Source organism: Takifugu rubripes, chromosome 19 (assembly GCF_901000725.2).
Source record: "Takifugu rubripes chromosome 19, fTakRub1.2, whole genome shotgun sequence".
NCBI classification, from domain to species: domain Eukaryota; kingdom Metazoa; phylum Chordata; class Actinopteri; order Tetraodontiformes; family Tetraodontidae; genus Takifugu; species Takifugu rubripes.
In genome coordinates this window covers 16,351,703-16,365,462 of record NC_042303.1, presented here as the reverse complement: position 1 = coordinate 16,365,462, position 13,760 = coordinate 16,351,703, and the positions used below count along the sequence as shown (strand labels likewise).

At 48.8% G+C, this 13,760-nt stretch overlaps 1 protein-coding gene across 2 annotated transcripts; it reads right to left on the bottom strand.

Annotated features, from left to right (window-relative positions):
• Positions 1-4,788: 4,788 nt before the first annotated feature.
• dyrk3 (dual specificity tyrosine phosphorylation regulated kinase 3) lies at positions 4,789-13,470 on the bottom strand. 2 transcript variants are annotated; one of them, XM_003973655.3, is made up of 6 exons: positions 12,591-13,470; positions 10,976-11,082; positions 8,339-8,544; positions 7,938-8,241; positions 7,432-7,848; positions 4,789-7,343 (listed from the first exon to the last, which is right to left on the bottom strand). In XM_003973655.3, exons 1-6 carry the CDS (start codon positions 12,631-12,633, stop codon positions 6,621-6,623), a joined length of 1,800 nt encoding a protein of 599 aa, XP_003973704.2. In that variant the 5' UTR covers positions 12,634-13,470; the 3' UTR covers positions 4,789-6,620. The 2 variants fall into 2 exon arrangements, with proteins under 2 accessions (XP_003973704.2, XP_011612596.1); XM_011614294.2 differs by having other exon boundaries at positions 12,777-13,470.
• Between the last annotated feature and the right edge of the window lie 290 nt (positions 13,471-13,760).

Here is a 13,760-nt window from a genome sequence, read left to right as displayed (position 1 = left end):
TTTCCCAACGTGTGTGTATGCCAGTGTGAGTGACCTTGGCTGTGCGCTCGCTGCATAATAACGCCGTCAAAACCTGCGCACACTTTACAGATTTTGAATTATTTGGGGAGTTCGGGCACTGTATGAAAGAGCCCGGACCCCATGCAAACGCCCAATAAAAACCCGTCTTAAATGGTTGAGCAGGGTAGAGACGCGCTGGGCCTCGGGCAGTAATGTGATGCTCCGGAGCGTCGGCGAAGTAAACGAAAACGAGGGGCTGCCAGTAAAGCTGATGCTTTGTTTAACAGACGGTTTTACCTCTTGCTGAGAGAGTCCTGCGCATATGGCCCCATGTTTATGTGGCGGTGTGCCAGTCACGGCACGCGTGCCGACAGTTGGCGACCTCCTGTCCCATGCTGAACAGGGTAACCACCCCCCCACCCCCCCATCTCTAATGTGGGATTTACATTGAGCAGATACTGTAAAGATGCAGTCAGTGTTTTTCCACCTCTCCCTGCAGAACTCATATCACCATATTTACCAGGCGGAATGGATGAAACGAGCGACTGTTTTTGATATCAGCAGTGAAGACGGCCTCAATTTGCTTTGCCTTTGAAGCAACTGTCCACCACATTTCAAGTCCTAATACAGATATATCAGCTTTTTCCGGGCCAAATCAATCCAACATGATCTTTGTTGATGTGTTTCAAGTAGGGCAAAGCCAGCCTGATCACATTTATTAGCTAAGGTAGGAAAGGGAGGGATCAAAGGGAAGGGGAAGGTTCCCAGATTGTGATCGATGTTCAGATATTTCCAAAGTCTGAGCATGTGGGGCGGCGTGTGCCATCAGCTGGGCCGTTCTCTGCGGTTCAGCGTGTTTCCTGTCAGAAGCAGACGGAAACGGGCTCTCCATGTTCCGCCGTGGAAGAAAAACACTTCAGCTAACAGCTGCTACAAATGAGAGGGATACATGAGAGAGCGAGGGCAACAGAGAGAACGAGGCCAGTGACACCCCCCCCGACACACGCTTAAACATAACTATATATACATTTCACATATATTTCTACTGGAGACACAATGTCCTGCAAATTTTGCCACATAATGTTGTGTTTAAAACATTTCAATAGAGGCTTTTGTCCCTTTTGTCACTGTAATGTAGCATGTCTTCAAACTAGATTATCTATAATCTGCACTGAATTCACTTAACAAACACCCGCTGCTTATGAAATATTGGATGACACACATGTCCTGACCTCAGAACTGTGGCACTAAACGGGATTTCATGGAATTTCACTGATACTTTGTTCTTTCTGGGTAACACTGACTACCGTACATTGAATTTTGTACTGAGAAAAATGGTTTCAGTTTCAACTACAAACAAGAGGACGCATGTGACAGAAACTGGTGTGTTTACACACAGACACACCACGTGAACATGCACACATGGAACTCTGCAGACAATAATGGGATATTTTTTTAGTGTCTGCGTCGGAATGATCAACCAAAGCGAGGTTGTTTATGTGTGATGTGGCGGCCCCCGAGTCGCCACGGGCAACAAGCACCACGCACCGCGGCTCATGCCAGCGGATCGCTGTCTCCCAAACTCCAAAAATTCCCTGCTGAAGGTTGTCCTCTTTTCCCAGAGAAATCTGAAACCGACCGTAAAAATATCCCATTCACCCAGCAACAGATAAGACTCCAAAACACGATGGCAACGCATCCCATCCCAGCGACACCTGTAAGGCCGATGGTCTCAGGTGACCTGGGATCGTTGGGATGCACGCAGCTGTGAGGTACAGCAGGAGCAGCTGGAGTGAACTGTGTTCTAAAGCTCTCTGAGGACAGTATCTGGCTGCCATTTATGGTTTAAAGCAGAGTACATATAAGGACATACAGTACGCTGAGTCTCCACCCCCCCGTCAGTGCTCAACCTCAGTGCTGGCACACACAAGGAGCACAGACAGCACGACTGAACGTCCAAACGGATGCGAATAATCAATTTCATTGCGTGGGAACAAAAATCCCCCCTCGTTAAAAGCCCTATTTATATACCCTTCATGGGTTTTTTTTTCTGTTTTCATCTTGTGTATTGAGTTTATTGGAATCAGTGGGAAGGAACAAGGAACACACATAGATATCAGTACAGTGGTAATACTGCTGTCTATTGCAGCTCATAAAGTCATTTTAAAGTAGCTCAGGACTATGAATAACCCACTTTACGATCCCGGTCTCGGATTTTAAACAGTAGAAGGTGCAGTTGTGCAGATGTTGCCAAGCAGGCCTTTTACTGGATCCTCGGAGCCTCTTCCTGGAGTGTTGCTGTGCAGACCTTCTACCTCCAGGCTGCAGAACTGGAAAGACCCAACCATTGAAATACCTACAGAATCACATACACACGCACACGCAGAAACAGGCAGTTCGACGCGCCTCGGTGGAAGGGAGGATGACTCACCCTCTATTCCAGTCTGAACTGTGACCCAGCCGGGTCGTGTAAACAAGACGGGGAAACCGAAAACCTAAATCTGGGAGCTGCATATGTGGGCAGAAATCACAGTAGCAGTTACAGTTGGGCGAGCTCAAGTGAGCTGTTGTTGGAGGCATCAGTAAAAGGCCTCCTCAGAAATGCAGCGCACGCAGTGCACGGTGGATATTTCCCATAGAGACTGCATGGAATGGTGGGTTGGGTGGGCAAATGTTGCTCGTGCACGGCCCCACCTCTTCCAGGGATCTGCAACTGTTCAGCCTGTGTGGACATGTGCTCAGCTGTGGGAGCCCTGAGTGTATCATTGTGCACATATGAGTAAGACTGTAGTCTGCTGTTGTGCCTCTGGGCACATTTGTTGCATCTCTTCTGCATCGTGTGTGCGCACGTTGGCCTGTCGGTGCAATGCGGGACCAATGTGACATTCTCCTGCTGCTTCCATGGCCCGGTTCGTACCTCAGCTGTCCTGGTGGACTGAAGCCAGATGACACTCATAGTTCTGGTGTTTATCTGCCCTCTGTGACCCGCAGCGTGTGTGTGTCGGTGTGTGTGTGTGTGTGTGTGTATGTTCCATTGTTTATTTGAAAATCAAGCTAAAAAAAAATCTCTGGCTTTAGTCCAGACGACCCAAGTTCCCTTGGACGACGACAATAGAATGAAAGTCCAAACATATGTAATATGTGTTGTTCTTCCTCTTCCTCTTCCTCTTCCTCTTCCTCTGAGTGTTGGCAAAAATATGGATTACACCAGTGTTGGAGTATTGTTTTGTGCTGTGTTGTAGGGAATTTTACAACCAAAGCTGTATTAAAATAAAGAAGATAAAGCTACAGATGTGTCTAGCAAAAGCAGGGGCTGGATTAGCTCCTTGAAGGGAAGGTACATCGAGGTGAGGTGGGAATGTTTGCAATGTTTCCAGGGTCTCCAGGTGCAAACATGAGTACATTCAGAGAGTAAAACAATGTTCCCACCCTGGAGTTCTGGTCATCGGCGTTAATAGTCATTCTGCCCCCTCTCGCCTTCCTGCTGTGAGTCCATATGGTCCAGCCTACGCTTCCATGGAGAGACTAGAGAAGGGCAGAAGAGGAGAGGAGAAGTCACCGTGTCAGAGGAGATGTAGCACATGAGCTTTAGACCATATGGTCAGAAGGTGACTGGATTGGGTTGTAATGGGATTGACCTAATCTGCTTTACATCAGGAGGACTGTTCTTGCTCCAGAAGAAGTGATTGCATTATTTAAAGGAACAAACAGAACAAAACAGACTTTTTAAGCCATTCGTCCTTGCTTAAAGTGTCTGTCGTGAGCCTCCACACCTTGATTTGTTTGTTGACCCACGTGCGCCATCAGATACGGCTCAGTCATTGATTTACAGACAGGAAGTGAAACAGCAGAGAAAAATCCCGCCGGTCCAGTTTTTCTCTTCCTGCTCCTTGGTTCAACATGATCTCACAGTAATTTAGATCAACATGTTAACAAGAACACGCCGACTAGCTGTTAATGGAGCGAGCGAGCTGAGCTCGTGGCGACACGAAAGGCGATCCCCACATTTTACCGTGAAGTGTCCTCCATACTTTCAGGATCGGCTGGCATTTAACACCTGCCTCAAATTACCCAACAACTCCAACACCTTATACATCTTGTTCACTAAGTGATGTTGCCCAACCAGCTTCTTCTTCTGTTGCACTTGCAGCTGAGTTTTCCTCCCCAGGGCCACAAGCATCAATGGCTGGATCTCAGCAGGAAGTGGCATCATTACCGAGGCGCCCACATGGCATCAAGGCTGGTTTAGGATGTAAACAAGCCTGAGCCGGTCAAATTTATATCCAAAATCAAAATGATCCTTCAGGGCAACAAACAATCACCTGCCGAAGTCCTGAAGTAAAGAACGCATCTTGTCTTATTTTTCTATTTAACATGAATGAATCAAAATGAGAATACATGAGGTGAAAGAGCCAGTTTTAACAGGTTCATTTGGTCCTTCCCCATCCTACGTTTAAGTCAAGCTATTCCTGATTTTGGCAACTTGTAGGTATTTTTTTAAAACACGAACCCGTCAGGACGCTCGCGCTCCGTTCCCGCCGTCCTCCACCGTCGGAACAGAGCCACTATCACAAGTTTCACCAGGCTTCCAGAATATGCAACATAACTGGGAGGTCAATCGTGGTCATAATGAGCCATGTGTACTTAAGAGTGATTCATGGTGATTCAGGAGATGAACTTAAAAATGAATTGTCACTGCTCTCAATCCGTTTTATTTACATTAATCTGCATTTTAACAATCTGCAGGCTAAATAAATAATGTAATGTCTGCAGTTTTGTGAAAAATAACCCAAGACAAGCATTTTTTTTAGTTAATTATTTTATTTTCTTTAGAAAAAAAACTATCACAACTTCATTTGGTTACTGTACAGTTTCTCTTCTCATCTCCGTCTTGGTAATAGGTTGTGACTTCATGCTGGAACAACAAACACCCTCCTACGAACACACATCGAGAACATAACAGATTATCTTTCTCTTTTTCCACATTTTTGCATTTGATATCATCTGATATTCTGGACCGAACTGCGATAGACACCAATTCTATAAAAAAAAAAAATGGAGACAGTAGAAATCCCTGACTTGTTCACATCAAAATGGGGATTAAAGATCTCTTTGAGCGGCGTGGTCCGTACAACATGCACCTGACGTGCGTCTCTGAGCGCGTAAATTTGGACAGCACCATCATTTACTGTGTGTATTAAGAGGTTCCCTGCCCTACATGAGCTGGAGAGAGAAATGAGAGACAGAGACGGTGGGGGAGGAGAAACTAGGTCAGATTGTGGAGCTAGCGGACCCCCGTCGCAGAAACACTCATATAATGCATCTCTTACTAACTCACAGAAGACAAAACTGCATGTTTATCCACAGTAAAGGACATTGGATCTAAGCTGAACAGTCTGTAAGATTAAGGGATGTATCGAGTATGTCTCCCTGAGAAGCGTGTCTGTCTTCAGTACCGTAAAAAACCTCCTTAGTCACCCAGACGTCCTGTCCTCTTCTACACATCCCTCTGAGGATCCACCTGGCTCGCTTTATTTCACTGCATGATCTCAATCAATCCTCCATTAGGATTAATAAACAGCTGCCAACGGCCGCAGGGGTCGATTGGGAACGCTGGCAGGTGATATTCATTGATATTTACTTTCCAAAGCCAACTTTCCATCCTGAATTAGTACATGAGCAGAGACTGTCGGTTTAAGTGGGCCAGCTTCACAAGGCGGTCGCACGTAAACTGGTTTGTGAAGTATGGAGTGACACCTCTGTGACAGTTCCAGTGGAGCTGTGGGGGAGCTGGGAGCAGGGTGGCTGTAAATAGGTTGTCCTACAGCCTCTTAATGTCTCCCACACTAGGACCACCGAGCGCACGCACGCACACACACACTTACAACACATACTGAGATGACATGCAGTGGAGGGAGCGAGCGAGGGTGTGAGGGTGGAAAAGAGAAAGAAGTGGAGATTTATTGCTAAAGAAATCTACTCTTTCAGTCACTACATAATGTCAGTCCCTGGGTCAAGGCCTTTGTGTCTGTAAGGGACAAAAGTGTCTCAGTGGACGGGGCCAAAACTTGAGAGCGTGATTAATTTCATTCTTATTGAACCACGGTGGCTGACCAAACATTTGCTGAGCAACTCAAACCAGATAAGAGTAATCTCAACAGCCCTTTTCAAGTTTGACTAATATAAACATGCCCCCCGAAAAAGGGGGGACGTCTTCTGAGTGTTAAGCGTGAGAGTGAGAGTGCAGATGTGCTCCGAGTGTGTTTCACTTACGACACGTAAGAAGTTAGAAACATTTGCTCATGTAGGAAGCTGTCCACTCACTCACACAGGATTTTAAAAAGCATCATCTAAACCAAACCATAATCAATGGCTGTGTATAGAAATCCCACAGCCGTGCAAGAAATCCTCTGTATAAAAACATTTTTTCTGTCTCTGTTCAGCTAATATTAAAAACCAGTAACTGGGGTGTCGACACCTCTCAGCAGAAAACAATTAAAAGACCAACCAAACGAGTTTTAAAACCTCAAATCCACAATCTCCTGTGCTCTGACCCCTCCTGAGGAGTTCAGAGGAGGAGAGGAGGGAGGGGAGAGGAGATCACAGGACTCTCTCTCTGTCTAAGAGACAAGTTTAGGTAGGACTGTGCGAAGAGGTATGGCCTCTCCAGAATCTCCCATCATATTGCTCCTTAGTTTGTCAGCTGTGGTACCCAAGACAGGACCCCCTTTTGCGAGGATGGAGGGAAAAGAGGTGCTGTGGTGCTCCGGGAGCCGCTTCACCACGCCTGGGCTCTTGTCGTTCCCAGGAAGGGGCTTCGGTAGACGTCGATACAGCCAGGGGTGTCTGAGGGCCTGGCTAGGAGTGAGGCGAGTGGAAGGATCCCAGTCCAAGCACTTCTTTATGAAGTCAGTAAAGGTGGGGTCCTCGCAGCCTTTGAGTGCCACGCTCCACTCCTTGCTACCCGGAGGACCTCTCATCTTGCCGCGGCGAGAGCGGGACCCTGTCAGCACGGTGGCCCCCGTGGGCAGGGTGTTGGCTCCGCAGTAGCGGGGATGACCTTTGGAGTTGATGAAGTTTTTCGCTCTTTTGGCCTGTTCCAGGACCTTCTGTGGAGGCATGCCCAGCAGCTCCATGACGCAGGCCAACTGGTCGCCCTCATCCTCTCCAGGAAACAGGGGGTAGCCGGTCAGCAGCTCGGCCAGTATGCAGCCAAAACTCCACATATCGATAGGAAGGCCATAACGGGAACCAAGGATCACCTCTGGAGCTCGGTAGAAACGAGACTGGATGTAGGTGTACACCCTCTGGTGCTCAAAACAGCTGGAACCAAAGTCAATCACCTGGTGGAGACAAACAAAGCATCCACTTAAATCCGGAGAGCAGGTCCCAGCGTACACACAATTCCCTCAAGGCCTCCATAACTCCTACCTTAATGCCACTGCGCCCCTGCTGTTTCAGTAGGATGTTCTCTGGTTTCAGATCACAGTGGATGATCCTGTGCCGACTCAAGGCCTCCAGGCACTGCAAGATGGAGTGTGCAAACTTTCGGACCAGCGGTAGGCTGAACCCCTGGAACTTGTTGCGCTTGATCAGCTCATACAGGTTCATGCTCAGCAGCTCAAAGGTCATGCAGATGTGGTTTCGGAAGGTGAAGTTTTCCAGCATGTGCACGACGTTCATGGTGCCGTTACGGTCCTGCTTGCGCAGGTGCTCCAGGATGCGGATCTCCTCCTGCGCCTGCCGGTGAAAACGCTTCTCATTGCGGACCATTTTCAGCGCCAGGTGCTGCTGCAGTTTGTGGTCGTAGACTTTGGCCACCTGACCGAAACTGCCTTTACCGATAATCTGGAGACGCACAAATCACAGAGAAGTTTATTCCTGATTCCACTAAGATTATGGCTGACTACGCACACTTGACAGTGTTCACGTCCTACCTTCAGGAACTCGTAGCGATAAGCTAGATGATCATGGGCCACGTGGATGTATCCGCCCTGCTCATCATCATAACCAGAGTTGTTGGTGCCTCCAGCTACAGCAGGCCTCTTCTTGGCGTTGGGCCCCACGAAGTAGACGTCAGGGTACGACTGGATCTCCGCCTGCTCCAAGGGGGTCAGCTGTGATCTGTACAGCCTCAGAGCCTGGTCAGGGGTGAGGGGGCCACACATCTTCACACTGTTCCCTGCGCTCCCTAGTCCATGTTGGCCGGTGGATTCACCGGGACCCTTAGTGGATTCAGTGCTGTGTGTGACAGAAATAGGATGTACAATTAAGTGATTTCCCCGTAAAATGACCAGATACGGTTAAGGTCATGAGGTCATGGGAGGGTCTGGCTCACCTGTCTACGCTGCGTTCCTTAGACAAGCTGGAGACCTGGACCGGTTTAGTGGGCGTGTGGCCAGTGGTCCCACCGTTCTGAGTAGTCGCTGTGGTTATAGCGCTGATCTTTCGGTTGTTGGTGGAGTCCTCATACAGGTATTTGACCTTCAGTTGGCCGCCCCGTACAGTCACCTGATCCCTCAGGACTGTCTTGTTACTGACAACCTATAAGAGATTGAAGAGAGAGAGAGGAGACATGAAAAGGAACCATAGAAAACTGTTAAACATCACAGCAGAACAAGTCAAACATGGCGTACATGGCGTCTGTGATGAATCGATACAGTCAGAGTGAAGACAGTGCGTCTGTGTTGCTCTGCATCAACAGTCTTGGTGGATAACAGTGGAACACTGAGGCCACACACAGCCGCGCACAAAAGCCACAGTAAAGTACAGACTTTACAAAGACACGTGACCCAGACGTAGCAAAAGTTCCGAAACCTTTAAGGCTGCAACACTGACTTTTCACGGAATTTCAAGGAAAAGTGATTAAAAGAGCTAAATCTGAAAAACGAAAGTTGGCAGCATATCAGCCGAATAAGCACCGATGATTCAAGGTCAAAACACGCATGAAATGACGTTATTTAACAAATACGGATAAGCGCCGGCTCTGAGCAGAGGAGCTGAACCAGCAGGACCGGCTCAACATCCAGTTTGGTAACAAATCGAAACAGACCCACCCTCAAAACCAACGCATGCAAATTCATCTCCATTTCCAGCTCCGTGTTGCTTGGATCATATCAACACTTGGATTTGGGAGTGTGAATCTCAGAGAGCCTTCATCTGAACTTGATTGAGGCTAAACAGCGGGGACGTGTTGTGTTATCCAAACTGGATAACACAACAATCCATAAATCCTAAATCGGACAGACCTGTTTTTGCTCAAATCATACTGAATGGTTAGAAGGGTTTCTCCGGCTGCCTCGCCTGCCAGTAAACAGCTTCTTTTAAGCAACCCCAGGAATTCTTCCTTCCTGACGCTCCCTTCTCTCCCTCTCTGTCTCACCAGCGGAAAGAGCGCTTCACAAAATTATGGACCCTGAGGGAAATGATGGTCATTATATTTAGATTACGCTCCGAAACCGTAGCAGCAGCGTGGCTCCTAATAAGATCAGCTGACACAGATTCAACACTGAAGCAGCGCTAATGCTTTTTTCCAACGGCAGCTTTTATTCTAAGGATAATTTTCACTCTCCAGACCACGGGGCCGCCGTGGCCCCCGAAGGGGCTTCTGGCTTCGGCTCGTTCACACAGCGGAGCAGGTCTACGGCCGCGGACATGTCAGCCGAAGAAGACAACACATCGGAGAATGTAAATTAAAAGCAGGTGTTGACGCGTCGCTCTGAAAGGAGAAACAGCTCAGCGCGTGTTTGTGTTGTAAGTTTCAGATCCAAAATAGAGGCGGAATGTAGGACGGGTTTCCATACATGTAACCGCGGAGTCTTAACGTATTACAACCGGCTGACCTGCGATTCCAGGCAGCTGTTGCCCCGCTGTCGGCTACAGACGGGCTCGGCAGCCATTGATTGAGGCCCCCTCACACAAAAACACTCACTATTTCTATATGTGGAGCACCAACTCTGATAGGTTATTGATTGGCCGGGGCTGCGGCTGCCTTTTAAACTAGCCAACGATGGCCACGACCCGTGTTTGGAGCGTGTTTAGCGCCCAGACTGGGGTTGAGAGTACTACGTGTGCCTGACTGCAGCGGAGCAGATGGACAGGAGCTAATCTCTTTGGGGTAAGACAAACACCTTAATATGAGCTTCTCTGCGAGCACACAAAGTTGCACAACCGCCCGCCGATCCGCAAACAAAGGCGCAACAACAGGTACGCCACGTGACGTTTTGTGACACCAAGGGAGGACGCGGCCGGTGCGACGAGCCGAAGCGGGCAGATCTGCTCCCATTCACGTTCAGCAGATTACCCCTGCGAACGTGACAGTAAACACAGAAGGTTAAAGGCCGGAACTGGAATAGAAAACTAGGCCTGAGCATCGTGCATGATCACTGATAACAGAGAGCACGAGACAGAGGAAGGGGCGGAGCATGAGAACGCTGATTAGTGGGTCACGTTTTAAAGCCCAATAAATCTTTACAATATATCAGAAACGACTTCCCCCCTTTGGCTGGTGGACCTTTATTGTCTGTGATTGTGTTCTTTTTCTGCCACGGGGCCTTTTCAGAGAGGGGCCACAGCAGAAACATGCCGGGCTGGGGCTCGATTGACTCTGAACAACCAGGACTAAATGACAAACGGGGTTAAAAGGTAGCAACTACTTAAACTGATAAGGGCCATAAAGCGGAGACAAAGCTGATTTAGCCAAATGAATCATCATCAATGATAGCGGGTCCAGATCACCAACAAGATCTCAAGTCAAAGGTTGGGCCCGGTGCCTGTATCAGCAGTGTTCAGAGTATTTCAGTGTTCAAAAAGCTCCGATTTGAACAGGAAATGTTCATATTATCTCCCCCAGGCTGTCAATCATTATAACTCACATGAGCTTGTTATTCTCCATGAGTCCTATAAAAGGAGTGATCAACTCTCAGTGAGACCGAGGCGTTACTGCCCGTGTCTGGACGCTTGTGTGGATACTTACAGTGTGTTTGGGCATGGGGGGCAGCCCTGATGGACCAGTATCGGCTTCATCTTTAAGGATGTGGTCGGTCCTCATGTAGGAGTCGTACAGACCATCACCGTGCCTCGCTGAAGGAGACGGAGAAGGAACAAACTCAAATCAGTCATCACGTAAAAACATCAGATCTGCGAGTCAGATAATCTCATCCCCGCAGAGGACGTCAACCCCCCCCAAACCGGGCAGCCCCATTGATTATTTCATCACTTATCACACACACGAGGGGACAATGCTTCCGCGTTATCTAACCAACAATGATGAACGGAGCCTTGTTACATCTCCAGTGTCTATTGCTGTTCACCCAATAGTGGACCTTCAACCTGTCCGGCTTAGCTAGGGCTTAGGGTCTCAGATCGCTAGCGTTGCAAGTGGCATTACTGGCCTATTAGGGGTAACAGATGCCCCTGTGACGACAGCATCTTTCCATCTGCCCATCTGTCCAGTTGGGCAAAGTCAAGTAGAGCACACAGGTGTGCTCAGAAATAGAGCTCGCATGAAGGACGCGGGCGCACGTCAGTCAATGGCGACGCCTCTGTGGCATCAAGCCTGGCACAAAATGGGAGCTGATATGCAGGGGGGTGAGTGCCGGAGACGGGGGCAGGAAGCCGGTTCCTCGTGTGACAAAGCTTCATCCACCGGCTGTGCGGCTCTACGGTTACAATATGAGCCTGCAGCCAGCTAGCATGAGCCATTTAGCGAGGATTAGCTCATTAACAAAATCCCAAAACTGTGACAGGTTTAATGCTCTCTCTGATTTGCCCATGGGGCTGTCGTAACCATCTGCAGGTGCGTCACAGCCCAGGTCTCTGAGGTGCAAAGCAGACGGGCCCTGGGACAGATTTGGCTCGCTGCCTGGATACAGATGCATTAGACCTGCACAGCACAGCAAACAAAGGCATTAGGGCTTTGCATACAATATTAGCAGGACGAGCTACCATTAGGAGGAGTTAATCACGTTCTCCACTTTGTTTTTCAAGCAAACTTTCCTGGGGTGGAAAAAAAAAAAGAAAAAAAAAAAGACCAAAAGCCAGGATAGTACATCCAGCTGGCGTTCAGCTGTCTGCAGAACACGGTTCAAGCACAGAGGCATAAAGCAGATCATGTGTCAGGAAACGTGTAGCGGGGTGAAGTCACAGCTCTTTGTCCTCCTCTTGCTGCTCTCAGACCACATCTATAGGAACACAGCAGGGTCGGCCTGACCTGGGCTTTACAGGCAAACTTTGTACATGCAGGTTAATCATTCCCCCTGTCTTAAACAGGGAAGGCAAATATGAACGATATGCACGAGCATTCACACTTTAATGGGACTGTAAAGCTCTGGCCTATAGATGATCACACCAAATAAGTGTTCAATCCTCCAAAACGCAACGTGAGAGCGAAATAAAACGTGTTTCGAAAGGACCTGGAGGTCGAGTCCGACCCGCAGACCAGACGGAATATCTGCCGATGTTATTTTGATCACGAGTATTGGAGAGAATGCCAAGAGCTGCGTGGAGTTTAGACTAAAGCCGATCCAAAGAGACACATTTGGACAGGACGACAGCAGCTGAGGACAGACAGGGACGGTAGTTGTGGTTACCTGTTGCTATTGGGCCCTCTGGTTTTCTGCTGATTATCATCATGTTTGCAGATATGTGATGCCAGCATCCGAAGTAAAAACAAAATCCACCAAAAAAATAAGAGGAAAGTAAAAAATTCACACTATAGTCACGTTGCAAACTCAGTTTGCTAAAAAAAAAAAAAAAAAAAAAAAAAAAACCCAAACCTGCAGACTTTCGTGAGCTGAGGTTTCGGTTGAGCTCAAGTTATTTTCTCCTTGTGATTATCTACCGTTCTTCTTAAACTGGTGTTTTGGTAAAGCCACGGGGTGTGTGTTCGGGGTGCCGCTCACACACTCGCCCTGGCTCCCATTAGCCTCGGCTGCGGTCGGAGAGAACTTGGGCAAAGGCGGTGGGGGTCGTTTCCCTTCGGTCGGCTAGCCAGCTAGCTCGCACGGCTACAAAAACACCCGTCTGGCGGAGAGTGGTTTAAAAACAGCTTAAGTCCAAATATCACAGCTTGCTGGTCTGACTGGGGTGCCCCTCGCCTCTCTTCGTCGATACAGGGAGCAGATCCAGAGCACCATTCCCGTCTTTATCTCCGGTTAGCTGCCAGCGTTCGATGTGACCACCGGGACCTCGTCCTCCTTCGGGACAGCTCGGGGCTGCTTCGCTCGTCTTTGGGGGGTGGCTAGCCAAAACAGGCTAGCTCGCTATCTGTGCTCAAGCCCCATGTTGAGTGCACAAACCCAGGAGCACGTCGTCTTCGTGCAGGGGGGTTCCGACTGCATTCGTGGAGCTAAAGCAGCGGAGTTTGATACGTCGCCTGTACAGTAGGAGTATCTTATTCGACCCAGCTGTGTGTTGTTGCTAAGGGCGTCTTCACAGAACCTGCCCCGGAGTCAGCGACGGGCGAAGAGCGGGGAGCGGGGCGGGGCTTGAGCGGGGGAGCCGCGCTGTACGCACACGGGCGCCACCTACCGTGTGAGCGGCGTCACTGCAGCGCCCCAACGTGGGTGGAAAAACACGTTCGCCTGTGGAAACTTCGTTCGTAAAGGTGCTACATGTGCACCCTGAAAAATAAGAATTATAACCAGAGGTTTGTAAATGCATCGTTAAGAGCTCTCTGGCTTGAGAATGACCGGTCATCCAGAGTTATGGCCACTGTCTTCTTAATTTTTGGACGGTCGCAAATTTGACATGTACTTGTC